Source organism: Scyliorhinus torazame, chromosome 14 (assembly GCF_047496885.1).
Source record: "Scyliorhinus torazame isolate Kashiwa2021f chromosome 14, sScyTor2.1, whole genome shotgun sequence".
Classification (NCBI taxonomy): domain Eukaryota; kingdom Metazoa; phylum Chordata; class Chondrichthyes; order Carcharhiniformes; family Scyliorhinidae; genus Scyliorhinus; species Scyliorhinus torazame.
The window spans coordinates 73,954,880-73,982,663 of NC_092720.1; the positions used below are offsets into that span (position 1 = coordinate 73,954,880).

At 50.1% G+C, this 27,784-nt stretch overlaps 1 protein-coding gene across 4 annotated transcripts in view; it reads left to right on the forward strand.

Moving 5' to 3' along the window:
• Positions 1-1,822: 1,822 nt before the first annotated feature.
• The window catches only part of zmat3 (zinc finger, matrin-type 3), a 79,215-nt gene continuing 53,253 nt past the window's right edge, over positions 1,823-27,784 (forward strand). The window contains exons 1-5 of one of the 4 annotated variants that reach the window (XM_072474360.1): positions 1,823-2,025; positions 6,046-6,125; positions 13,923-13,990; positions 15,792-15,830; positions 17,699-18,045. In XM_072474360.1, the coding sequence (XP_072330461.1) occupies positions 17,734-18,045 (312 nt within the window). In that variant the 5' untranslated portion in view covers positions 1,823-2,025; positions 6,046-6,125; positions 13,923-13,990; positions 15,792-15,830; positions 17,699-17,733. The remainder of the gene's footprint in view (positions 2,026-6,045; positions 6,126-13,922; positions 13,991-15,791; positions 15,831-17,698; positions 18,046-27,784) is intronic. The other 3 variants (XM_072474361.1, XM_072474359.1, XM_072474357.1) reach the window with 3 other exon arrangements.

Sequence of the window (27,784 nt, forward strand, 5' to 3'; positions counted from 1 at the left end):
CACCCCCCCCAGCCCCCCAACTCCACCCCCCCCAGCCCCCCAACTCCACCCCCCCCCCAGCCCCCCAACTCCACCCCCCCCCCAGCCCCCCAACTCCACCCCCCCCAGCCCCCCAACTCCACCCCCCCCAGCCCCCAACTCCACCCCCCCCCAGCCCCCCAACTCCACCCCCCCCAGCCCCCCAACTCCACCCCCCCCCAACTCCACCCCCCCCAACTCCTCCACCCCCCCAACTCCACCCCCCCCAACTCCGCCCCCCCAACTCCACCCCCTCCAGCCCCCCAACTCCACCCCCCCAGCCCCCCAACTCCACCCCCTCCAGCCCCCCAACTCCACCCCCCCAGCCCCCCAACTCCACCCCCCAGCCCCCCAACTCCACCCCCCCAACTCCAGCCCCCCAACTCCAGCCCCCCCAGCCCCCCAACTCCACCCCCCCAGCCCCACCCCCCCCAGCCCCCCAACTCCACCCCCCAGCCCCCCAACTCCACCCCCCAACTCCACCTCCCCCAGCCCCACCCCCAACTCCACCCCCCCCAGCCCCCCAACTCCACCTCCCCCAGCCCCACCCCCCAACTCCACCCCCCCAACTCCACCCCCCCCCCAGCCCCACCCCCCCCAGCCCCCCAACTCCACCCCCCCCAACTCCACCTCCCCCAGCCCCACCCCCCAACTCCACCCCCCCAACTCCACCTCCCCCAGCCCCACCCCCCAACTCCACCCCCCCAACTCCACCCCCCCCCAGCCCCCCAACTCCACCCCCCCCAGCCCCCCAACTCCAGCCCCCCAACTCCACCCCCCCCAGCCCCCCAACTCCACCCCCCCAACTGCACCCCCCCAGCCCCCCAACTCCACCCCCCCCAGCCCCCCAACTCCACCCCCCCCCAGCCCCCCAACTCCACCCCCCCCCAGCCCCCCAACTCCACCCCCCCCAGCCCCCCAACTCCACCCCCCCAACTCCACCCCCCCAACTCCAGCCCCCCAACTCCACCCCCCAGCCCCCCAACTCCACCCCCCCAGCCCCCCAACTCCACCCCCCCCAGCCCCCCAACTCCACCCCCCCAGCCCCCCAACTCCACCCCCCCCGCCCCCCAACTCCACCCCCCCCGCCCCCCAACTCCACCCCCCCCGCCCCCCAACTCCACCCCCCCCCCGCCCCCCAACTCCACCCCCCCCGCCCCCCAACTCCACCCCCCCCGCCCCCCAACTCCACCCCCCCCGCCCCCCAACTCCACCCCCCCGCCCCCCAACTCCACCCCCCCCAGCCCCCAACTCCACCCCCCCCCAGCCCCCCAACTCCACCCCCCCCCAGCCCCCCAACTCCACCCCCCCCCAGCCCCCCAACTCCAGCCCACCCCCAGCCCCCCAACTCCAGCCCACCCCCAGCCCCCCAACTCCACCCCCCCCAGCCCCCCAACTCCACCCCCCCCCAGCCCCCCAACTCCACCCCCCCCCAGCCCCCCAACTCCAGCCCACCCCCAGCCCCCCAACTCCACCCCCCCCCAGCCCCCCAACTCCAGCCCCCCAACTCCACCCCCCCCCAGCCCCCCAACTCCACCCCCCCCCAGCCCCCCAACTCCACCCCCCCCAGCCCCCCAACTCCACCCCCCCCCACTCCAGCCCCCCAACTCCAGCCCCCCCCCAGCCCCCCAACTCCACCCCACCCCTTCCCTCCCATCCCATCCACTCCACTCCCATTCCCATTCCACCACCCCCAACAGCCAGCCCCTCAAGAGATCACCCTCCTGCCCCCCGCAAACCCGGTGATTTCTCCACGCCCCGCTCCCCCAGCGGTGCCGTTACTCGGATGGCCGGGCGCGCTTCGCCGCCTCGAGCCGGGACAAATGGCTTTGAAAGGGATGGGATGTGAACGGTGCCTTGCCTTCTCTTCCCAGCATCCTCCTGGCCGCCCTGCGCGGTGCCAGGTGCAAACGGCAGAGGCATCCCTGTCTCCCAACCCGACAGAGCTCGGCTCCGACCGTCTGCCTCGGCTCTTCATCCGCCACCGTCTGCTCCTGGCCGTTTGCGGTAAGAGAAACTTGTTCAAGTGTAGAGAACAGGTTTCGATCCCTCGTTCCCTACAATCGCCGGCGTTTTCGGTCTGTTGGTGGCTGTAAATAATTTTTCAGAGGGCACGGTACAGGGGAAAATGGCGATCGGTGCAAAGCAGTGAAGGCTTTCAGCAAAATAACTGCAGAAATTACAATCCAGTTGCAGAAGTGAATATTTGCATCAGATTCGATTAATGGACATATATCAATGCTCCTTAGAAATTATAATAAAATGGCGAATAAAATAATACTGTGTGATTATCAAAGCTCACCCGTTAACTCTTACTGTACGTGGGAAAGTGATTTGATTGCATTGGATTTTTTAATTTATTGAAACAAGGGAGGCTGTCATTGAAAGCATTGTTGCTCGAACGATTAAATTGATTTTTGTTTCGGTGCTTCATCGAACCCAGAGTTAGTTAGTTACCTTTACTGTCAGTGAATCTGAGTCACAGAATAGCGCCTCACTTATTTCCAATGAGAGTATTCGAATGGAAATTGGGAAGCTGACTGGGGATGAGAAAATACATCACTGTTTATCCATTTCTACGCTTTTGAATATATTGTGTTTTCCTTAAAAAAAAATCACCACAGAAACTCCAAGGATAGATAATATTGTTTGTAACCTTTCCAAGGCAATGGTTTCTTTCTGAAATTACATGATATATATCTGCATATATATATACTAGCTTAGCTGATGTCCCTTGACAATGTTCATGGTTTATCAGAGGACAACAAGAAAAAAATAACTTTTTTTTCAAAAGACTTTTAATACAAATGCCTTTATTGAGGTAAATTAAAAGATGCTGGCCCAGATCTTCTATTCTCCAGAGGATCGAACCCTCCGAAGATGCGCTTCGGTACTCCTTGGAAGTCGCCACACAAGGACTGCATGGGAATTGGGTGCAAAGTTTCCATCTGGAACCTTCCAAAACTCTGGTGTAAAGTTGCAGACTCCAGATGGTTCTGACTCACTGAGCAGAATAGAAGGATTAAACCCTGTTCTAACTTCTGGGTAACTGCTAACACCTCTTAATTCCAACCCCCCCCCCCCCCCAACTGGGCTACCAAGCTATCCCTTCCCCATTCCCTGACTATCCCCAGACCCCTAACTACTCCCCTGCCACTCAACTACTTCCTGATACACCTGACGATCCAATCAACCTCTAGTAACTCCACACCCCAAACTACCCCGTCACCCCCGACCAACCACCCAACCATTCCCCCCCCCCCCATTCCCCATCACAGCCACTGACTACCAAGCCGCCCCCCCCCCCCCCCCCCCCTGTGAACAATCACTGGACACCACCACCTAACCCATCCTACACACTTAACTTCTCTCCTAGCTTGTCAAACAAAGGGATATTCAAACTTACCAGTATCATAGAATCATACAGTACAGAGGAGGCCCTTCGGCCCATCAAGCCTGCTCTGAGAAAAAAAACTATGCTTTAAAAAAAACCTACTCTACAATAATCCCTCTTCCCAGCACTTGGCCCGTAGCCTTGAATGTTATGACATTTCAAGTACTTATCCAAGTACTTTTTAAAGATTGTGAGATTTCCTGCCTCAACTGCCTTCCCAGGCAGTGCATTCCAGTTTCCACCGCCCTCGGCAAAAAAAAGTTTCCTCAAAACCCCTCTAAACCTCCAGCCTTTCACCTTAAAATTATTCCACCATGTTATTTACGCTTCAACTAAGGGGAAAAGCTGCTTTCTATCCACTGCCCATGCCCCTCACCATCTTATACATCTCAATCAGGTCCCCTCTCAACCTTCTCTGCTCCAAAGAAAACAACCCGATCTTATCCAGTCCCGCTTCATAGCTAAGGTGCTCTACCCCAGACAACATACTGGTGAAACTCCTCTGCACCCTGCCATATAGTGTTGTAAAGAAGGGGGCAATGGCTTTGAGGGCAGCACAGTGGGAGGGCAACACGGTAGCGCTGTTGCTTCACAGCTCCTGGGTCCCAGGTTCGATTCCTGGCTTGGGTCACTGTCTGTGCGGAGTCTGCACGTTCTCTCTGTGTCTGCGTGGTTTCCTCCAGGTGCTCCGGTTTCCTCCAGGTGCTCCAGTTTCCTCCCATAGTCCAAAGATGTGCAGGTTAGGTAAACTGACCATGGTAAATTGCCCTTAGTGTCCTAAAAGGTTAGGTGGGGTTCCTGGGTTATGGGGATAGGGTGGAGGTGTGGGATTAAATAGGGTGCTCTTTCCAAGGGCTGGTACAGACTCGATGGGCCCAATGGCCTCCTTCTGCACTGCAAATTCTATGTTTCTATGATTCTCCCGATGCTCCTACACTACACTGAAGGACTCTTAAGGACTTCAGGAGCAGCTGTGCTCCACATTTCTCAGGGGACACCGGTCAGATATTTTGGGAGAGAAATGTAGAGCTCCAGTCAAAGGTGGGAAAATATAAGTGGATTGGCAATCCAATGGTGATTGTTGCTCCATGAAAGAATCAGCCCATTGTTTTACAGCAGTTCATTTAATTAAATAGTGTGAGAGTTTGACAGACCAACAGGTACCCTTGGAGTTAATGCAGTATATAAATAATATTTGAGTGAAATTATACCACAGTGAGAATGAAATAAATCACATAGGAAGTTAATGACCACAATTTAAAAAAAATAATTAAGAGTTGAACTCATCAGCCACAAAGTTAAGTAAATAAGCCAGGACTAAAATAAAACCAAATAAAAAATGGCTGGTCCGTAATTTTGGCAGGTAGTACAATGTGGAGATCTTGTGGCGCAGTGTCTAGTGTCCCCCCTCTAAGCTAGAAGCATTGAGTTAAATCCCACCCTCAGACTTGATGGCTAAGGATGGTACGTTCATAACATGGCCAAGCATGTTGAGTATCAACCTGTAAATCCTTCCAACACAAGCCAATGGCAGGCGGTAAGAGTGGACGAAATTCCTGCATAGACATGTAATATAAAGAGTGTTGGAATCTCTCATCACTTTCCATAACTCCAGATTGCAACATGCATGTAAAAAGTGCATGTTTCTACAGCAGTTCAGACTCCCTAAATGGACTGTAACATACCACCATAATGTTGCCATGGCTTCCATCAGAATTGAAGGAGTTAATTAAACAAAAAGCAGCAACAGTGACAATTAAAAACAGATAGCGATGAATTAAATAAACTGGTAGCAATGATTAAAACAGAAACAATAATTTGTCTTTTTAAAAAAAGCATGAAAACTGAATTAAATTAAACTTGTCAGAAATTACTCAATTAAAACTTAGGAGATTGGGAAATTGTGGTCTTACCTGAGTGACTCACCACATTCCAACTAATGGCAGACTGATTACAATTACAGTATAATAGGCAGATAGGTTTTGCAATCAAGCCACTGATGCAGATAAGCCAGTGTGTAGCAGTGGTGGTCCCCAGCCAAGATAAATGGAGAAGGTTAGAGGCAAGAAGGACATCCAGCTGTAAAACCACATACCAAATTAAAAAAAAGATAATTGCTGTGAAGGGTGATCAACCAGCATTGTGGTAACCTCATGTAATATGGAGAAGCCGAAAGAGAAAGGAAGGCAACAGATAGGTATTGCCATTAAAAATGTTGATGTGCCCTTTATTACCCATGCCTATTTGCTGTGAGAAGGTAGCGTGGTGTTTTAGAGACCATTAAGAGACACCACCTGGAGTCCACCACCATTGGGTCTGGAGTCAGACCCAATAGAAGTTTCAGATTCCCATCTTTGAAGGACGCTAATGTTCATAAGATATTGGAGCAGAATTAGGCCATTTGGCCTATCGAGTCTGCACTGCCATTCGATCATGGCTGATCACATCCTGGCCTTAACTCCACTGTCCTGTCCGTTTTCCATAACCCTTCAACCCATATAATGAACCAGTTGGGATTTTGCCGTATCTGATTTTATTTATGGGATGCCAAGAAAACTGTTTCACAATTCTCAGTTTCCGAGCATTTATTTCTGTACACATGTTGCTGTAACAGTATTTATTTTCTTTAACAGACAACTTCCACATGGATACTGGAGGATAAAATATTGTTGAAGGCTGCAAATCCCAGGAAAATAGGACGTGCTCAAATCAGGTAGTTGCTGCTGATGTACATACATTTCACTATAAACTGAAACTAAAACACTCTTACTTCAGAATGTTATTTTAATTCTTGGTGAACTACTCCTAGTATTGTCATAAAGATTGTTGTGACAATATTTTATTGAAAATTAATCTGCTGCACTGATACAACAGAATACACCCAAAAAAGCTGATTATCCACAAATCTTAGAGTTTACAATGCAGAAGGAGGCCATTCGGCCCATCGAGTCTACACCGGCCCTTAAATGAGCACTCTACTTAAGCCCACACCTTCACCCTATCCCCATGACCAGTAACCCCACCTAACCTTTGGGCACTGTGGGGTAATTTAGCGTGACCAATCCACCTAACCCTCACATCTTTGGACTATGGGAGGAAACTCACGCAGACATGGGGAGAACGTACAGACTCCACACAGACAGTGACCCATACCAGGAATCGAACCCGGGTCCCTGACGCTGTCAAGCAACTGTGCTACCATGACGTTCATTGAAATGGCAGTTCATTGCCTTATTGTCAAATATGCTTTGCAACCTCTCCACTTGCCTTAAGAGATACAGTTGGAGAATTGCTTTCTCTCTCCTCATCTTGACCCAGCCCCCTGATCTGTCTAATTAATGACTCCATCTATTCCACTGGTCTTCCTCCTCCAGTAGCAAATAGAGTTCCCTCCTTTATCTCCCAGCAGTTCAAACTTTAAGATACAGCACCCACGGAAACTATATCATGTACAGACACAATTCCTTCCAAAACAAGCTTAAAGGAAATTCTTGCATGCAATCGGATGACAGTCAATGCATTTGTGCATTGCATCTTGCATCAAAGACTCCGAGGAGATGCTATTGGAAATCCATTCTGCCACCTCCTCGAGGAGTTTTACTGTATCCTCAGGATCTGAGACAGCACTAAAACAGAACATGCTGTATGATGCAGAGTTGCTGTCAGAGTCAGATCAGACCTCTTTAATGCAGTATTTGCAGAAATCTTTGACGTCAATACTACAGTCAGAGGGAGCACCATCTAAACAGGCTGGAAATGAGCCAGGTGAAGGAAGCAGATACCTTACTGAACTAAAAACAAAGGTGTTCCACTTACTGAACAAATACCAGGAGGTAGTTAAATAAATAAATAATCATGACAATCAAGGACATCACAGAAGTATCTGTATCTTCATTCCTGAAGGCATGCAGAAAAATAGATTTATCCCACTTCATCTAGAGCACCCTGAAATCTATCCTACCTCTTGGCAACTGATCTGCACTTGCTCTGGACAGTCCACAGAATATTCATCCTCAGAGCCAAAAAGCCCCTAATGAATTGCCAGGATACAAAACTACGAATGTAAAAAGATTATCGGGGCTAATACAGAAGTTAAGAGATAACTGGACTTCCATAGGCACCGACTCTTAATTTCTGTTCACATTTCTCCTGAACTCCTCTGGATGCCCAAGACAGTTAATGTCATTAAACAGCTGTCTGCAGCTTGAATGATTGCTGTATTCTGCCAAGCTCAAAACCCTGAATAAGGGCTGCCTGTTATCACTTAGGCTACGATCGCCAAAGACATGAGAGCCACACTGCCTGAAGGATACGTCATACCCAATCCCATGTTGGCGCCAACTACATTGACAGAAACCCAGATAAAACAAAAGCACCTTTAAGCTGAAGTTGAACCATAGCACAAATTAGATAGTAACACTGCCCCAAACATGAGAACCCTACTATAGATTTCGATACATCATCACGACAACACAACCACCCCGGAGGATCGTTCTGTGGATGAATGTTTAACCTCCAAACCTAAGATTGTTTTCCCAGAGTTCTTTCCCCAAGAGGTACAGGAACCTCTGTCTTCGAAGTGTTATAATCTTTGATTGTTCCGTAGGTTTTTATCTGTAGTCAGGACACTCCTATCACAAGCAATGAATGGTAATGAAATATTGCAACAAATGTATGGAGGCAGTTATCAAACCTGGCACTCTGTCAGCCATTTCATGACGCTTGAGTATTTAGCTTGCAACCTGGAAAAAGAAGAGGCAGCTGAACTTCAGCTATAACCTACTGCTTAAATTTCTAGGGGATTTTTTATCTAACCTGTACCCTTCAATAATAAAGTGCTGTAGCTACTGAGGGAGGGAAGGGAATACATTCTGTACATGATATTTAGGATTGCTCACCTTGTGCTTGCAGAGTCAATCTAGCCAGTCCCGAGGAGGCCTAGCTTGGAAAATAAAAGAGAATGATAGGTCCTGGAGAATTATGGATTAAAATTCTAATTTGACCAACATTAAAATGTTGGCTTAAATTGTCCGTAAGAGCGAAACAAATCCAGACATACTGGAAAAAGAACAGTATGTCTATATAAATCTCCACATTTCCCATGGCAACGCTCCCAATGTCACGTCCTGTGTAGGAGGAAAGTGATAATGGGAGTTGTATTCTATCCCCAGGCCTCAACAGGTTTCCTGCAGACCTGAGATGCTGAGCAGACAATCATGGCAAAGACTGGCGCTGTGACCCGGGTCTTGTGAGTGACTAAAATGTAGGGTTGGATTCTCCGTGACATCATGCTGAAATCACTATTTCTATTTCCTTGCAAAAGGAGCTGAGAAATAGAGGTCTTGCTTGAAGAGCAAAATAGCCACATGGCAGAATGTGAAATACTTTTGAAAGAAGATTTCTCCGTGACATCACGCCAAAATCACTAAAAAGCGATCGGCCGGAGAATCGGCTCCGATTCTGAAATCGGGCTTGACGCCTGTTTCGTGCCGATTCGGAATTCTCTGGACCCCCAATTCGACGAAATCACGGCGCCTGCCACGTGGACCGGAAGTACTGTATGCATCTCATTATCAGCCCTGACGACCGATTCTCCGGGGCCTCAGCGATTCTGCACCCTGAATGGGCTGATTTCCCGAAGGCATGTTTCTATCCACCTTTTAAAAATCGTGAAGCTGGCGTGCTGGCTGAGGCGGCTGTGAGAGGAGGTAGCTGGTGTGGGGGGACTGCGGTCTCCCGTATCGGACACTGGCCGTGCTTTCGGGGGGGGCCCTGCCAGGGCCAGGAGAGGGCCGGGAAAGCGGGTAGGAACAGGCCGAGCAGCCTGGGAGCCCCTAACATGACAGGGCGGTGCCCACGCACTGAGCCCCATTACGGCGGCCATCTTGTTGGCCACCCACCCCGGCCCCTGGGTGCACGCCGAGAAAACGGCTGTATGGGGCCATATGGGGCACCGACAGGGCCAGGATACAGGGGTGGGGGACATGTGTGGTTGGGACACACGGTGACAACCGGGGCCACCGTGTGGCCCATGGTACCTGGTTGTGCACAGTTGTATGCGCCATGATAACATGTTTTCCCCTCACCCCCTGCAGATAATAATGTTTGGTCAGCAACCAGCGATGTTGGCCGCTGTGGCAGCGGCCGCTGCCCCTGCATGCAGCCCTGTGGCAGCATGAGCGGGGCAGCTCAAGAGAGGAGGCGGAGGCTTCAGCAGAGGAGTGGGCTGCAGAGGAGCAGATGGCTGCCACTCAGGATGGAGGGCCGGCCGCCCGACAGGACGAGAAGGAGGAGGAGGTGGTGCCAAGGAGGCACACCTATATTGCGAACGCATGTCCTTTGAGGAACTCGCGGACCGGCAAGATGGAGAAGACTGCGGATGAGCCGTAAGACAGTGCGACACATCTGCCATCTGATGGCACACCTGGAACCGCGTGGGAATGGGGGAGGTCACCCGCTCCCGGTGGCCGTCAAGGTGATGCTGGCCTCAACGTCTATGCGACGGGGTCTTTCCAGTCGCTGAGTGGGGGCCTGTCCGGCATTTTACAGGCATGGATGCACAGGTGCATCCGCACCGTAACGGATGTCCTGTATGCCCTTGTGGACCGGTACATGAACGTTCAGGTGGTCTGTGACTACCAGGTGAGGATCCTGCACGTCTGCGCCTGGAACCCGGGCAGTGTACATGATTCGCTCATTTTGGCATAATCTGTGATCCCCGACATGTTCGTGGGACCCCCCTGGCTGTGGGGCTGGTTGCTGGGCGACCAGGGTTGCCCGTTGCAGCCGTTGCTGATGACACCAATACGGAGGCCACAGACCGACGTGGAGATCCAATATAATTATACCCATTGTGCGAACCAGGGATGTGGTCGAAGGTGCTTTGGGGTGCTGAAGATGCGCTTCAGGTGCCTGGACCGCTCTGGAGGGGCCCTCCAGTACAAGGCAAGGAGGGTCGGACGCACAATATAGCCCAGCAGAGGGGCGATGTGCTGGAGGAGAACGAGGAGGATGAGGAAGAGGGGGACAATGAGCGGGACATGGTGGCTGGCTAGGCATGGGAGGCACACAACGGAACTGCCAGGGCCAGCAAGCACGGGACACATTAATCGACACACGTTTCACCAACTAGTGGGGGGGGGGGTTGCTGGGCAGTGGCACGGACACCACAATACCACACCCCTTCACCACTGAACACCCTTACCTCACACCACTGACCACCCTCAACCCCCACCACCAACCACTCTCACCCCCACACCACCAAACTACTCGCATGCACACTCCCCTCCGTTATATATACTTGAGGCATAATGAGCCGAGGGCACTGGGTTGGCAGTGACAGCGGGTCTGGCCCATGGGATGGAGGATGATGTCAGCCCGCACCGCGATGAGCTCCGTGCTCCACATCGTTAGACGATGTCTGACTCATGCCCACAGTACCACCTTCCACCTGGGTGATCATTGCATGCGAGCTGACCCGTCCATCACATGGCCCTGTTGAATCGCTGTGGACTGAGTGATGGGGATGGTCAGTGGAGGGGGGGGCTGCACGGTCCACCCACTGGGCCTCACTCGTCCACCACCCCTCACTCCCAGTGGCCATCACTGACCGCGCCACTCCCACACCCGTCAGACAGAGCACAGAGGCAGGTATCAACAGAGTGAATATGTGTTTATTCTGAACAATCCCATACAGTCTGTGCCCGATGGCCCTTGGGCTTCTCCATGGGACGGGGTTGCGAGCGGATCCATCCCCTGAGGCCCCCCCGACACCTGGCGCTGCCAGTCCTGGATGCCCACTCTGGTATCGACAAGGGTCTGAATGTTAGCGACAATGGAGCACAGTGAGTGGGCCACCTCCCTCTGGGACTGGGCCACCTCCCTCTGTGTCTGTACGATGCTGGCCAGCACCTGGGCAATGCTGCCGATGCTGTCAGCAATGGCCTGCTGTGACTGGTCCATCACCTGGGCAATGCCGCCGACACTCTCAGACATGGCTTGCTGTGACTGGGCCACACCAAGGAGCGCCGCTGCAACCTCCCGGCAGCTCTGGCACATGGTTGATTGTGAGTGGGTAGCCCTGTCCTGGGCCTCAGCCCCCGCCTTCACAAAATACTCCAGGCCTTGCACATGCTGACCTATGTCTGACACCATCGCCCCATTGCCTCCACCACGGACGCCACCTGTGCGGTCTTGGCATGGGTGGCACGCATGACCGGAACCACTCCCTGCTCCTGCAGGACTCCTCTACCTATGTCTGCCGGTGCTGGAAGCCTGCTGTCATCTCCTCTAGTCCCTGTGTCTGTGAGTGCACCTGCCCCATGTGTGGGACTGATGTTCGAGGAGCCCTGGGCGGCAGCTGGTTGCTGGGGCCGGGCTGCCCTCCGACAGTCCAGCCCCTCGGCTGCTCCTACCTACACCTGCTGTACCGGGACGACTATGTGATGCGCACCACTGAGTGACCCAGAAGCCTCTTCACTAATTTGCACAACCGGGGTGATGGTCTGTGAGATGGTGGAGGGTGTTGGAGATAGCTGTGATGGAAAGCCAGTGTCCTCATCCGACTCAAACTCCTGGGTCGTGGTCTCCTGGGTCGTGGTCTCCTGGGTCATGGTCTCCTGGGTCGTCTCGGCCAGAGGCCTGGTGTTCCGACTGCTCTCTCCGTCGGTGTTCTGCTGTCTGGGGGGCACCGCCCTGACACTCGCTGGGGGTGGGGGGCCCCTGATGGGCTGGGCTCTCCCCGGCTGGTCCTGTAAGACACAAGACGGCATGTATGGTTAGACATCCGGACGGGGGTGAGGCGTGAGGTGGCGTGGTGAGGGGGTGTGAGGTGACGGGTTTGGGGTGAGGGCGGTTGAGGTGAGGGCGGTTGGGGTGAGGGGCTGACGGGTGTTAGGGTGTGGTGGGTTGGGTTAGGCACACATTTGACGTGAGGACCCGAAACCGGGCAGGGGGGGTTTGTGGTGCGCTGCCGACCTCCACGTCGGCGACATCCCTCTCCTCTGGTCCGCCGACAATGTCCAGTGCCCTCTGCTCGGGCACGGTGAGCGGACGCAGGTCTAGTGGTCCCTCTCCGGTGTTCTCCCGCTCCCCGCGGTTTACATAGATTACATAGAACATACAGTGCAGAAGGAGGCCATTCGGCCCATCGAGTCTGCACCGACCCACATTAATCCCCCACTTCCACCCAATAACCCCTCCCAACCCTTATGGACACTACGGGTAATTTAGCATGGCCAATCCACCTAACCTGCACGTCTTTGGACTGTGGGAGGAAACCGGAGCACCCGGAGGAAACCCACGCGGACACGGGGAGAACGTGCAAACTCCACACAGACAGTGACCCAGCGGGGAATCGAACCTGGGACCCTGGCGCTGTGAAGCCACAGTGCTAATCACTTGTGCTACCGTGCTGCCCAGCCTTGTGCGCAGCCTTGTCCTGGGAGGGGCAAATACAAACAACAGCAGAGTTAGACGGCCCGATGCTTGCAGCCCAGGGGTTGGGTATCTGTTGGCATCAGTGGCCAGGGCACCCGGCCATTGTGGCTGGCATGGGTCCAGCCATGTGTGTCAGGGTGTGTCAGGGTGTCCGACCGTCCCTTGAGGTGGGGGGGGGAATAGTACCAGGGGCACAGCGCTGGGTATTCACCCTGGCTGCCCTGAGGAGGTTGTGCAGTTTGTTTCTGCACTCGTCTCAGTCCGGGTCACCACTCTGACGGCGGCATCCACCTCTGTCCAGGCACGATGAACTATGGCGCCTGCGAACCTCCGTCCCGGCCCGGGGTATAGTATCAGCCTCCTCTCCTCCACGGAGTCAAGGAGGGGCTCGAGTTCAATGTCCAGGAATTGCAGCGCTGCCCTCCTTGTGGCCATGTTGGCTGCGGCGCTAGTGTGAGAGGGGGAGAATGCATTATGTGCAGCCGTGGCGTCGCGTCAATCATGGAACTGGTGAATCGGCCACCGGTCCGTTAACAGCATGTTGTGGTTCCCGATACGCCTGTGCTAGCCCCTTTGCAGTCTCTGAATATGTTCACCTGTGGACCCTTTCATGCCATTGTGAAACTCCACCGTTTTCATGATGGTGTCAACACTTAGTCTCCAGAATGGAGAATTCAGCCCATAGTCTTGAACCCACAGTTTTGCAAGCTGCAGGGTCATTACACCTCTGCCTTGAGTTCCACAATGTCTAATTCTTGAATTAAGATAGCTTTTCTCCCATTTTTTAACTATATATATTCTCTCAGGATCCTTAAAATCAGTTTTGATCACTCTTAGAGAAAGCCTAACATCTGTGCGTTCCACAGACCATTTCATTCTCTCAAATTCTGGCCTCCAGATTTGATTCAGTTACCATCCTCCCAAAATAAAACAAATTCATCTAAGGATACTTCTAGGTGAACATAATAACATTGTTATGTAATATTGTACTTGCTCAAATTTTCTGTGTTTTGCACCATCACAACAGCAAGAATGTTGTTGTAAATTCAGAAAAATGTTTTTGAATACATAGGCCTGGATTTTGCCGACAAACGTGAAAGAAGGGTGCTTGTTGCTGACCTCCAAGAGAGCAGATCCATGGTAGGTTAAATGTGACAAAGGGATGCAACTGCAGTGATGTCAGCAAGCAGTTAGGCAGTCAATCCTATTAAAACCTACACAGCAAACGAGAAAGTTAAAAGCACTTAAAATCCTTCAGTTTTACTTACATTTATTTCTCCATCAGAAAATGCATGATTGTATTAAGATAGAAGCTAAAATAAAGACTTTCAAAAAACCCTCAAAAATTGTGGGCTGGATTCTCCGATTTTGAGGCTGTGTCCGGAGGAAGCGTCTAGTTTTACAATGAAAAAGTCGGCGCCAGCCCTGCACCGATGCTCCGCCTGGTGGGGGCTAACAGCCTTTGCCACGCAAGCCCCCAGCTATGCCTGCAGATATGGATGGAGAATTGTCCAGTCCGTGGCCACACATGGCGGCGACCTGCAGCGGTTGCGCCGTACAACATGGCGCCGGCCGCACGCGCATCCGGCCTGCCAAATAGTGCTCCCCTGTAACCCCAATGCCCCCCCCCCCCCCCCCCCGACTGGCGGCGCTGGACACAGTCCGCAGCCACCATGGGAAAAGTCCCCAAAAACTGAGAGGACACGTGACCACGCTGTCGGGAAGTCGGCCCGTTGGGGATAGAGCATCGGGGGAGGGCCTCGGGTGACGTCCTGAGGCCGTCCCAACGGCGTGCCGGGTCCTCGGAGGTTACACCATTTTGGATGGAGCGGAGCATCTGAATTTCAGCATAAAAACGGATTCTCCGGCCAATTGCTGAATGTGATTTCGGCGTCGGCAATCGGAGAATCCTGCCCTGTGTTTCTGAACATGTAAAAATTTTAATCATGTGGACAGATTTGATATTCCAGAAATATAAAATTAGCTTTTCAGGGCCAGTAAGGCTATTTTGAAGTAATTATGAAATTAGAATATACCCACTACCATTAAAATTCCAGTTACAAAGCATTCAACAAGGTGCGACTTTTTTGGGGGGGAGGCGTTAAATTGTAAGTTACAGCATTGGTGGAAGTTCTGGTCAATTCATGATTTCAAGGGATATATCAATCTGTGTAAACTCAGCATTTTGTTATTTTGTACATGTCCAAACTCCTAAAGCTGCTGCTAGTTTCAATGGAAAATGACGGCAAACACTGGCAGTTTTGCAGTCGTTATCACAACAAAACCTGGATCATAGAATGGTGCTTTCTAATTAGCCCTGCAGAAGAAAATGGCTTTGGAGACGGGCATAGATTTTGGATCAAAATTCTTTAGCATTTCCCTCATCCTCCATTGATGACAAGTGAGCAAGTTTCTCTTGCATTCTTCCTCCAAAGTAGACTAGATAGAATTGCCTCTTATTTACCATTCCTTGTCCTGTCCACAAAGCCCACACAACAACCAAAAGAATGAACCACTGCATTCAAAGATTGCAAACAGGGAAAGTATTATATGAAATGTCAACAAATTACATCCTGCTATATAACACCAGCCTTGCCACTTACCCCACCCCCCACACACATTCTAACCCCCCCCACACACATTCCAAACAATCAAATAATTCTGCTAAATCCCAGGTTACAACCGGATTTACCCAAAGGTGGAAGACATTTTCATAGCTGTTTACTGGGAAAAATAATTTAGAATTGCTCATTCCTCAAAAGCATAAGTGGTAACCTGAGCAGATGGCAGAGCCTGTTTGTCTTAATGTTGAGTAAAGCGAGTGCCATAATGATGAATCTTCTGCCCTACCTCCACTTTATGTTCCAAATGACGCTAATTTGTAATGCAAATGTTTATGTTCCAAATGACGCTAATTTATAATGCAATTCTGTGGTTCCAGGACTTCAACAAGTTCCTTAGATCACAAAGGTGGCTAAAGGTATGCTTGTGATTTCTGCTTTCTAAAATAGGAAAATGGATACAATCCTCGAAACCTTGATTTAAAAAAAAAAAGGTTTTCAATTAAGAGGCAAGTTAGCGTGGCCAATCAACCTATCCTGCACATCTTTTTTTGGGTTGTGGGGGTGAGACCCACGCAGACAAGGGAGAATGTGCAAACTCCACATGGACAGTGACCCAGGGCCAGGATCGAACCCGGGTCCTCTGCGCCAGGAGGCAGCAGTGCTAACTACTGTGCCGCCCTAACCTTGATGTTTTTAACCACAATCCTGTTCCATTTTCTTGGATAGGACATATTTCCTGCTTAAGGTGAGCTCCCAGCACGTTTCCAATCAACAAGGGGTCCATTGGTGGCACAGAGGGAAATGCCAACAGTGTAACAATGGGACTCCCATTGTCGCAAACCGTGTGGTAAAACAACAAAAATTGTTTGAAAACTGAGGGAACTACAACCTTGTAGGCCTTAGCAGAGACCAAGGACCATGCATAAAAGTCGAACTGGAGGGAGTGCAGGCACACGAACGTCGCCCCTCCTTGGATCCTAATGGTCACTTTCAGGTCCTTTATCACCTCCCCATTCCCATCCTCCTCTGTAACTTGCATGACTTTCCCCCTCCCACTTTCTATTTTCTCCTCCTTCCCACCCCCCACTCCATCCATCCTCCATGCTTCAAAGATGGAGGACAAGGTTGCTCAACTTGGGGGAGTTGGAATGAATGGTAAAAATGATGTTCGTTAACTAGGGTGGGGGTTGTGAACTTCCTGTGAATGGAGGGGCAATTACCAGGCATGATTAAGAACCCTGCTATTAAATGCGAGCGTATCCCAAATCCTAGAAAGGAAATTTGGAACACCGGTTCTTAACTGTTTATTTTGCCATTTGGTACAATGTGAGAAAAGAGATAAAACTCAGTGAGGAACATTCCTGTCTTGTAATTATTCAAATAAATAATGTTTATTAAACTGTAAAACACACGAGAGGCAACAATACAGAACAAAAATACAATTAAGCACAATTATGACTACATATACAGTATAATTGAATTAACCCCATTCCAAATCTATCTACTGCCCTAAACCTCAAGAATGTGCCTTTCCATCACAACATCCCATTGATCTTGATACTACAGGCCAAAACCAGCAATAGTTACCACGCACAACCATTTGGGAACCTTTCTTCTTCTTTAGTGTAGCCCACCTAGAGTTTAAAACAGACCTCAGGCAAAAGCTTGTTTTGAGCGAGCTGAGCTTCCAGTTCGGCGTGGCTGTGATCTTGGTCGCCAGTCAGCTCTCCTCCAGTACAGAACTAACCATGCCACTGATGCACTGTGTATTCCTATTGATGTCATCTTACCTGAACAACTTATTTTAGAAGTCCTGCTTTTAGTAGGTAAGCATGACATTCATTCTTATTTCCCCCTTTGAACTCTTATCCTTTTTATCTTTAACTTCTGCAATTCTATGTCCTATTGTTCTCTACTTCACTTAGGTATATATTCATTCACCCTGTTACTAGGCTATCTGCATATCAAAAACCCTCAGTGCAGCTGAACCCGTATCAATTTCCTTTGATTCAATTCTTTAATCTTCATTTTTAATTCTAATTTATAAAGTTGAGAACAAAATACAACAGGAAGTCAAGTGATGCAGAGAGGATGTACAAAATCAAAATCCTGCAAATACTGGAAATCCAAAATAAGAATAGAAAATACTGGAAAAGCTGCAGGTTAAGCAGCATCAGTCGAGAGGAAAACAGTTAACTTTTCAGGGTGATAGCCTTTCATCAGACAGGAAGTGCATACAAACACCTAACATATTGTAAGTATTTCATTTTACTCTTTTGCTTAGCCCCAGAAACAAAGATAAAGTCTGCTGGATCGACAATGTGCCAACAGCCATATCGCCATACAACTCTATCCCAGACACTGCAGCCTCCTGCTATCGAACCTCTGCTCTTAAAGCAACCACAGAATCTTCAGTCTACCTCATCTGCAATGATGCCACCATCCTCCCAGTTGTTACCTGCACAGATGTTTAAACCATCTCAGTCAGAGCTTGTTCTGTTATCTCAAGAAAAAGTACCATCCTTTGACGCAGACCAAGATCCTATTTTAGCAGATCTCTGTAGGCCACTACTTTGTAAATTGTGCAATGTATCCCTGAATTCAACACAGCAAGCACAAGCACATTACCAGGTGAGTGGGCCAGGAAGGAAGTGCGTGTGTTTGCATTATGTTGAATCGCACTATAAAAATAACTAAAGATAAATTTGTATGAAAAAATAGAATGCTAAACTTAAATTTTCTAATTAGTATTATTTGTTGAACAGAAATGGGTAAATGGCAATATTAAAATAACACTAATTGGAAAATCTAGATTAAATCTGTTAAAGAGTGTCATTTTGAGTACAGTGTTCTTTAAGCCTTTCTCCTAATTGTTTCTCTGGCATCTGTTGAGGGTTTTGAGCAGGTATGGGCTTTAATGGTTCTTTTCAGTCTGCAAGATGGTGACTTGTAAGCCAGACCTGTTTTTACTAATGCTCCTGTTTTCATAGTTATAATTGTTACCACTTACTGTTCTGCTATTGTCAAACTTTGTTATTTATTGATATAAAGAAGTTCCTTCTTTTAAACAATGCATTCGACTATCTACTTTGTGGTCTCAAGTTACCACATTTTTATCGACGAGGAGAAAACAGCAAGAAAATGAAAAAAACTTTTTGATGTTGGGCATGGCAACATAAGGTTGCATTCAGTGAGAAGCTAGTTTTCATCATGGGTTTAATAGATTAAATTTTAAGTTGCATCGTGGCTATATTCAGGGTGGCCGGTGAGTTCGAATAGAGAAGCAAGGACTAGGCTGAATACATGAAGAGGTTGCAGCATTTCTTTTTAGCAAATGGAATAGATGATGAGGCAAAACAGTGCCCGATTCTCCCGAGTGTATGTGGGGCAAAGACTTATAAATTGATGAGGAATTTGACCATGCACCAGAAGCCAGGGGACATTTGATTTGCAAATACAGTTGCTTTGGTCCAGAACCAATATAACACAAAGCTCTCAATGATTGTTCAAAGATTCAAATGTCATAGCAATTTTCGAAAAGCAGGTCAATCATGAGCTAACTTTGTGGCAGAATTATGCCAACTTTCAGAACACTGTGATTTTGGTGCAGTTTCAGAAGATACGTTCAGAGATAGGCTTAACAAGGTCAGCATTCAGCATCAGTTGTTGGGTGAAGCTTCACTGACATTTAAGACGGCTCTGGAAATTTCGGAGGGCATGGAAGTGGCTGCCAGTAATGCTAAAGATATTCAGAAAGTTAACTTTGGTGTCCAGGTGGAGCCGCTGCTTCAATGAAGAAAGATGAAAGCAATGGAGTGTCTTGGGTGATGAGCCACAATATGGGAATCATTGGAAATTTAGGAATATTGTTTGTCATCAGTACAACAAGAAGGGGCATTTAGCGAAGAAATGCAAGGATGCGAAGCACAAGGTGAAGGCTGAGCAGAAAGATGATAATTCAAAGAAGCCTCAATCAGCTACACATTATTTTGATATCTCAGAGTAGGCAGTGGAGTAAGCTTACAGCATGTTTAATGTGAATGAGGCATGAGAGCCTATTTTTATTGCAGTGGTGGTCGATGGTAAACAAATCAAGTTGGAGGTGGACACAGGATTAATTAGTGATTAGTGAAGAGACCTACAAGTCAACATGGGACTCTAACCGAGCGGCAGTCCTTACTCTGGCTGAAATTAAACTACTGACATACACCGGAGAATCCATACCTTTGCTCGGGGCATTGGAAGTCCATATTACGTATTAGGGTCAAGAAGCAAGGGCACTTCTAATTGTGGTCAAAGGATAGGGCCGGGTTTGCTAGGGCGTCCCTAGCTCAGCAAAATTCCATTGAAGTGAGGTGAGATGAAGCAAACGAGAGTAACCGAGGATGTTGTCAACAAGTATCCAGAATTGTTCAAGGATGAACTAGGTTAAATATGTGGTACTACTGTGAATTTGAATGCAGATCCTCAGGCTACTCCTCGCCTTTTCAAGTCCAGACAGTGCCCTATGCCATGAGAAAGAAAGTGGAGGAAGAATTAGAGCGGCTGCAAAGGCTTGGAAACATTGAGCCTAATTGAGCTCCAATCATTCCTGTACATAGAAATGATGGTATGGTGTGCATATGTGGTGGCTACAAGCTCACCGGGGGGGGGGGCTGGTTCGTGGTGCCGAGCAAGGCCAGCAGCGCGGGTTCAATTCCCCTACCGGCTGAGGTATTTCATGAAGGTCTCACCTTCTCAACCTCCTCGCCTGAGGTGTGGTGATCCTCAGGTTAAATCACCACCAGTCAGCTCTCCCTGTCAAAGGAGAAAGCAGCCTATGGTAAACTGGAACTATGGTGACTTTACCTTTTACAAGCTCACCATTTACCAGGTTTCCAAGTCGGATGCGTATTCATTACCTCAGTTGGAAGATCTGTTTGCAAAGCTTGCGGGAATGGAGGCAAAATATTTTCAAAACTGGACATGAGCCAAGCATGTCAACAACGTTTGCTAGAGGAAGATTCGAAGCAGTACGTGACCATCAACACGCATAAAGGGTTGTTTAAGTACAATCATTTGGGTTTTGGCCTATCCTCCAGTCTGGCGATCTTTCAAAGGACAATGGACAACTTGTTGCAAGGCATTCCTCAGGTTGCAGTCTACTTGGATGACATCTTAATTACAGGGAAGATGGAGGAGCACCTCAGCAATCTGGATCATGTTTTAAAAAGTTTTCAGAGGCCGGACTGTGTCGGAAGAGGAGCAAGTGCATTTTCCAGGCACCAAGTGTAGAGTATCTAGGCCGCAGAATCACTGCACAAGGCCTGTGCCCCTCCTGTGGAGGGGAATATTTGAGCCATTAAGGAAGCTCTGGAGGATAGGAATGTATCAGAGCTCAGGTCATTTTTGGGCTTGGTAAATATAAAAGCTCAGGAGGCCTGAGAAGGTAAGTTCAAACAAAGTTTAATTTAACAACAAAAGCAAAGTTGCAGCGAGGTTTACAGTCTATAAGGTCCCAACCAGGACTACCAATCATTCCGGCCCCAATTCGGGCCAGCGATTTTACACGCCCTAGCTGGTAGGCCTCCGCCCACGTGCGGGGGAGCTTGTATTCCACAAGTCCCAAGGGTAGATCAATTGGGGTGTCCCCTTGGGTCTCATGAGGGTTATTACAGTAAACTATTATTGAAAGTTTTTTGTCAGATCTGTCCACTGTGTTGGTTCTCCTATTCCCAGTTCTGTACAAAGAAACCAAATGGAAATGGGAGTCTGTATAGAAAAACGCTTTCAAGCATATGAAAGCGCTGCTGCAATTGGCTAATTTTCCAGACCATTTTGATCTAGACAGGGAACTTACCCTGTCGTGCAATGCCTTGACCTATGTTGTGGGGGTGGTACTTTTTCATTTAATGGAGGATGGGCCCGAAAAACCCATCGGTCTTGCATCTAGGATGCTGACAAAGACTGAAAAGGGATATTCACAGTTGGACAAAGAGGGTCTAGCTATTGTTTTTGCGGTTAAAAAGATTCCATCAGCACCTCTATAGTTGTTTGTTCACCATAAGAACTGATCACAACCATTTGAGTCTTTTCAGTGAGTCAAATGTATTCCTCCCATGGCCTCAGCGAGAATACACTGCTGGGCGCTTGCATTGTTAGCTTATCAGTACAATATCATATACAGAGGGGGGAAAAAACACAAATGTGTATGCGTTGAGTCGTCTCCCATTATCCGGTTTGCCATCCAAAGTATTGTGTCCTCCTGAGACAATTTTCTTACTCGATAGGCTTACATATTTTCCAGTAAGTACGAAGCAAATTAAATAGTGGCAGACAGAGATCTTATTATGCCGCAAGTTAAAAGATTTCTAATGCCAGGATGGCCAACTATCATAGAAGATGATGAGTTGAAACTTCATGTGAAGCGTAGGGATGTGCAGGATGGATGCATACTGTGGGGGTCAAGAGTGGTCGTACTTCACAAGTCATGGGTGAAATTCATGAGGCTCATCCAGGTGCTTCCAGAATGAAAACTCTAGCCAGGTCTTATGTTTGGTGGCCTAATATGGATTTGGACTTGGTGAACAAGGGGAAATCCTGTTCAGCATGTCAGATAAACTAGAAGATGGCACCACCAGCACTACTTTATCCTTGGGAGTGGCCTGATAGACTGTGGTCCAGACTGTATGTGGACTTTACGGTAGCATTGTGGATAGCACAATTGCTTCACAGCTCCAGGGTCCCAGGTTCGATTCCGGCTTGGGTCACTGTCTGTGCGGAGTCTGCACATCCTCCCCGTGTGTGCGTGGGTTTCCTCCCACAGTCCAAAGATGTGCAGGTTAGGTGAATTGGCCATGATAAATTGCCCTTAGTGTCCAAAATTGCCCTTAGTTTTGGGTGGGGTTGCTGGGTTATGGGGATAGGGTGGAGGTGTTGACCTTGGGTGGGATGCTCTTTCCAGGAGCCTTTGCAGACTTGATGGGCCGAGTGGCCTCCTTCTGCACTGTAAATTCTATGAACCACATGTTTTTGGTTGTCAGATGCGCATTCAAAATATTGGAAGCACATTTCATGAGTAATATAGCTCCTGTGACAATAGGGATGCTATGTCAAATTTTTGCAATGTTCCACGATCATCCAAGGGTTACAGATGTCTCCCCTTCAATTGTCTCCCATCATCTCCCTCAATTCTATGTTGTCTAATTCAGTCTCAGCTCAGTCAATTGCCTTTATGTCCACATAAGCGACATGAACAAAACCAGTTTCTATATCAACATGGTGATTGGACCATGTATATGTAACTCGTGCTTCAGAGGATCACGTAGCCTCATGTGTCGTTTTTGGAAGGTTATTGATTGTCCTGATGCAGCTACATGAAGTCTGTTTTCTGTGTATGTTGTAGGTTTTTTTCCCTATCCGCATTGGAGGCATTCCAACGAAGTGCACTTTCCAATGGCCTCCATGTAGTGACTTTCACATTGGAGTTACAGTTTAATTAATTGTTGAGAACCTTCATCTTTCATGCCTGTCTGCAGCTTTAACTCGTTACCTTGTTTACAGCTGAACGTTGCTCCTTTATTAGTTCCCACTCTCCACTTGCATGATGCAGAGCAGTGGAAGTAGTTTGAATTTGTTGACTTTTGACATTTCTGTTGACGACATTGAGTTTGTGATGTTAGGTGTGTGCCTTGCCTCATGATGCTGGCCTGTTACATCTGGGGAAACTAGTTTGTACCTGAAGGGCTGGCAAGCGTGGCTTGAAGGAGTCCCTTTGCTAGGTCGCATAAGGACAGATGCCTTGGTGCCATTAGTGTATTAGGTGTTCTCATATAGATCGTACTCTGTTCAAATGAAAATGTGGACGACTGAATCTTCACAGTGCAGAAGGAGGCCATTCAGCGCATCGAGTCTGCACTAGCTCACTGAAAGAGCATTCAACCTAATCCCACTCCCCTGCCTTATCCACAAAACCATGCACATTCTTTCTTCTTAGATAGTAATCCAATTCCCTTTTGAAGCCACATGCTTCCCGGCGCTAGTGGCTGTATTCTCTGCTCCCGCCTCTGTCAATAGGCCCTTTTCATTGAAGCCACCCTATGCCTCTGGGAAACCCGCGGGCACGGGTGCACTGCCAGCTGGACCAGAGAATGCCACCGGCGTGAGTGTCCAGAGATTTCTGACCGTAGTCTTTTTTAACACCCGTTTTGCTAATTCTGCCAGGTCGCAGCAGTGTGTATAGATACATTGATACATAGAAGATAGGAGCAGGAGGAGGTCTTTTGGCCCTTCGAGCTTGCTCCACCATTTATCACGATCATGGCTGATCATCCAACTCAATCGCCTAATCCTGCGTTCTCCCCATAGCCTTTGCTCCCATTCTCCCCAAATTCTATATCTAGCCGCCTCTTGAATATATTCAATGATTTTGCATCAACTTCCTGCGGTAATGAATTCCACAGGCTCACCTGCAGAATGTGTAACATTGTACCTTTCCTCGGATGCACTCTGGCCGCCAAACATGCGTCATTTGCCATGTCTTTTGGGTGAACCACTGTCATGTGAGCCCGGTGAACGACCTTAAATTGGATCAGGCTGAGCCTGGCACATGTTGCGGTCGCGTTGACCCTACCCAACACGTCCACCCAAAGGCCCTCCTCTATCTCTCCCCCCAGCTCCTCCTCCCACTTTTGCTTCAGCTCCTCGGACTGCGTCTCCTCCAAACCCATAATCTCTTTATATATGTCCGAGATGCGCCCCTCTCCTATCCATCCTCCAGAAACCACCCTATCCTGAATCCCCCTTAGCGGCAGGAGTGGTAAGGTTGGCCTCTGCAGAAAGTCCTGCATCTGCAGATATCGAAATTAATTTCCCCCTGCCAATGCAAACTTCTCCTCCAGCGCCCTCATACTTGGGAAGCTTCCTTCTATAAACAATTCCCCCATCCTCTCAATCCCCACTCTCCGCCAAATTCGGAACCCTCCGTCCATCCTCCCCGGGGCAAACCGGTGATTATCGCAGATTGGGGACCATACCGATGGCCCCTCTGCTCCCACATGTCTCCTCCACTGCCCCCAGACCCTCAGGGCCGCCACCACCACTGGACTGGTGGAGTATCGCGCCAGCGGGAACGGCAGAGGCACTGTTACCAGCGCCCCCAGACTTGTGCCTTACAAGAAGCCGGCTCCATGCGCACCCACGCCGGCTCCCCCCTCCCCCACCAGCCACCTCCTCACCATGGTTATATTAGCCACCCAGTAATAATTGCTGAAATTCAGCAGCGCCAACCCACCATCCCCCCGACTCCGCTTGAGCATTGCCCTCTTCACTCGCGGGGAATTGCCCTCCCCCACAAAGCCCACAATAATTTTGTTGATCTGCTTAAAAAAGGACCGCGGGATGAAGATGGTGAGGCATGGAAAACGAATAGGAATCTCGGGAGGACCGTCATTTTTACCGATTGAACTCTGCCCGCCAGAGACAACGGGAGCGCATCCCATTTCCGGAAATCCTCCTTCATCGGCTCCACCAGCCGGGCCAAGTTCAATTTATGTAGCATGCCCCAATCCCTCGGCACTATTGTCACCTCTGGACTCATTGTCACCCTCGTATACCTTGGACATGCCGTCGGCAAATCCCTGACAAAATCCCCTCAGTTTTGGGCATGCCCAGGACATGTGGACATGGTTCGCTCGCGCCCCCCCCCCCCCCCCCACACTTCACACACCTGTCCTCCACCCCCAAAGAATCTCATCCGGGCCACTGTCATGTGAGCCCGGTGAACGACCTTAAATTGGATCAGGCTGAGCCTGGCACATGTTGCGGTCGCGTTGACCCTATCCAACACGTCCACCCAAAGGCCCTCCTCTATCTCCCCCCCCTCCCCCCAGCTCCTCCTCCCACTTTTGCTTCAACTTCTCAGTCTGCGTCTCCTCCGAACCCATAAGCTCTTTATATATGTCCGAGACACTGCCCTCTCCTATCCATCCTCTAGAAACCACCCTATCCTGAATCCCCCTTAGCGGCAGGAGTGGGAAGGTTGGTACCTACCTCCGCAGAAAGTCCCGCATCTGCAGATATCGAAATTCATTTCCCCCCGCCAATGCAAACTTCTCCTCCAGCCCCCTCACACTTGGGAAGCTTCCTTCTATAAACCAGTCCCCCATCCTCTCAATCCCCACTCTCCGCCAAATTCGGAACCCTCCGTCCATCCTCCCCGGGGCAAACCAGTGATTATCACAGATTGGGGACCATACCGATGCCCCCTCTGCTTCCACATGTCTCCTCCACTGCCCCCAGACTCTCAGGGCCGCCACCACCACTGGACTGGTGGAGTATCGCGCCAGCGGGAATGGCAGAGGCACTGATACCAGCGCCCCCAGACTTCAGCCCTTACAGGAAGCCGCCTCCATACACACGCATGCCGACTCTCTTTCCCCCCCCCCCCCAACCAGCCACCTCCTGACCATGGCTATATTAGCCGCCCAGTAATAATTCCTGAAATTCGGCAGCGCCAGCCCACCATCCACCCGACTCTGCTCGATCATTGCCCTCTTCACTCGCAGGGACTTGCCCCCCCACATAAAGCCCACAATAATTTTATTGATCCGCTTAAAAAAGGACCGCGGTATGAAGATGGGGAGGCATTGGAAAACGAATAGGAATCTCGGGAAGACCGTCATTTTTACCGATTGAACTCTGTCCGCCAGAGACAACTGAAGTGCATCCCATCCCCGGAAATCCTCCTTCATCAGCTCCACCAGCCGGGCCAAGTTCAATTTATGTAGCCTGTCCCAATCCCTCGCCACTTGGATACCCAGGTACCTGAAACTGTCCCCTACCACTCTGAACGGCAGTTCCCCCAGTCGCCTCCCCTGACCTCTCGCCTGAACCACAAACATCTCGCTCTTCCCCATATTGAGCTTATACCCGAAAACCGGCCGAATTCCCCTAAAATTCCCATAATTTCTTCCATCCCCTCCATTGGATCTGAGACATACAACAGTAGGTCATCCGCATACAGCGAGACCCTGTGCTCCACCCCCCCCCCCCCCCCCCCCCCCCAACCCCCGGACCAGCCCCTTGAGGCCCTCCGAGCAATTGCCAGCGGCTCTATCGCCAGCGTAAACAGCAGTGGGGAGAGGCGGCATCCCTGCCTCGTCCCCCAGTGCAGTCTGAAATAGTCCGAAGTCGTCCTGTTTGTCCGTACACTTGCAACCGGAGCCGGGTACAGCAACCTAACCCAGTCAATAAAGCCCCTCCAAAAACCACTCAACCCGGTCAAAGGCTTTCTCCGCATCCATCGCGACCACTATCTCAACCTCCCTACCTTCCGGGGGCATCATGATCATGTTTAACAGCCTTCTTACATTGGCCACCAGCTGCCTACCCTTAACGAACCCCGTCTGATCCTCCACAATAACGTCCGGTACACAGTCCTCGATCCTGGGGGAAAAACTTTGGCCAGAAGTTTGGCATCTATGTTCAACAAGGAAATCGGCCTGTAAGACCCACATAGCTCCGGGTCCTTGTCCCGTTTCAGGATGAGCGAGATCATGGCCTGTGACATCGTCTGGGGCAGAACCCTTCTTTCCTTAGCTTCATTAAAGACCTTCATCAGCACCGGTCCCAATATTCCGGAGAACGTTTCATAGAACTCGACTGGGTACCCGTCCGGTCCCGGGACCTTACCCGACTGTATGGCCTTCAAACCCTCCACTATCTCCTCCAGCCCAATCAGGGCCCCCAGCCCTTCTACCAGCTCCCCATCCACCTTCGGGCAAGTTAGCCCCTCCAAGAAGTGCCTCATACCCTCCGGCCCCGCAGGGGGTTTCGACCTATACAACCTGCTATAAAAGTCCCGAAAGGCCTTGCTCACTCCTGCCGAGTCCCCAACTAAGTTCCCATTCCCGTCAATAACTTTCCCTATTTCTCTAGCTGCCTCCCTCTTTCTGAGCTGCTGGCCTTCTCACCGTGCTCGTAAATCGCCCCCTTCGCCTTTCTGAGCTGTTCCACTGCCCTCCCTTTGGTCAACAAACCAAATTCCGCCTGTAGCCTCCGGCATTCCATTAAAAGCCCTGCCTCTGGAGCCTCGCATATCTCCTATCAACTCGTCGAATTTCTTTTACCAGTCGATCCGTTTCTGTCCTATCCGTCTTGTCCCTGTGGGCCCGGATCGAGATCAGCTCTCCTCTCACCACTGCCTTCAGCGCTTCCCAGACCACAGCTGCTGAGACCTCCCTCGTATCATTTAACTGCAGGTAATTTAGCATGCACTTCCTCAGCCACTCGCACACCGCTTCGTCTGCCATCAGCCCTATATCCAACCGCCATTGCGGGCGCTGCTTGCTATCCATACTCACCTGCATGACCACCCAGTGCGGAGCATGGT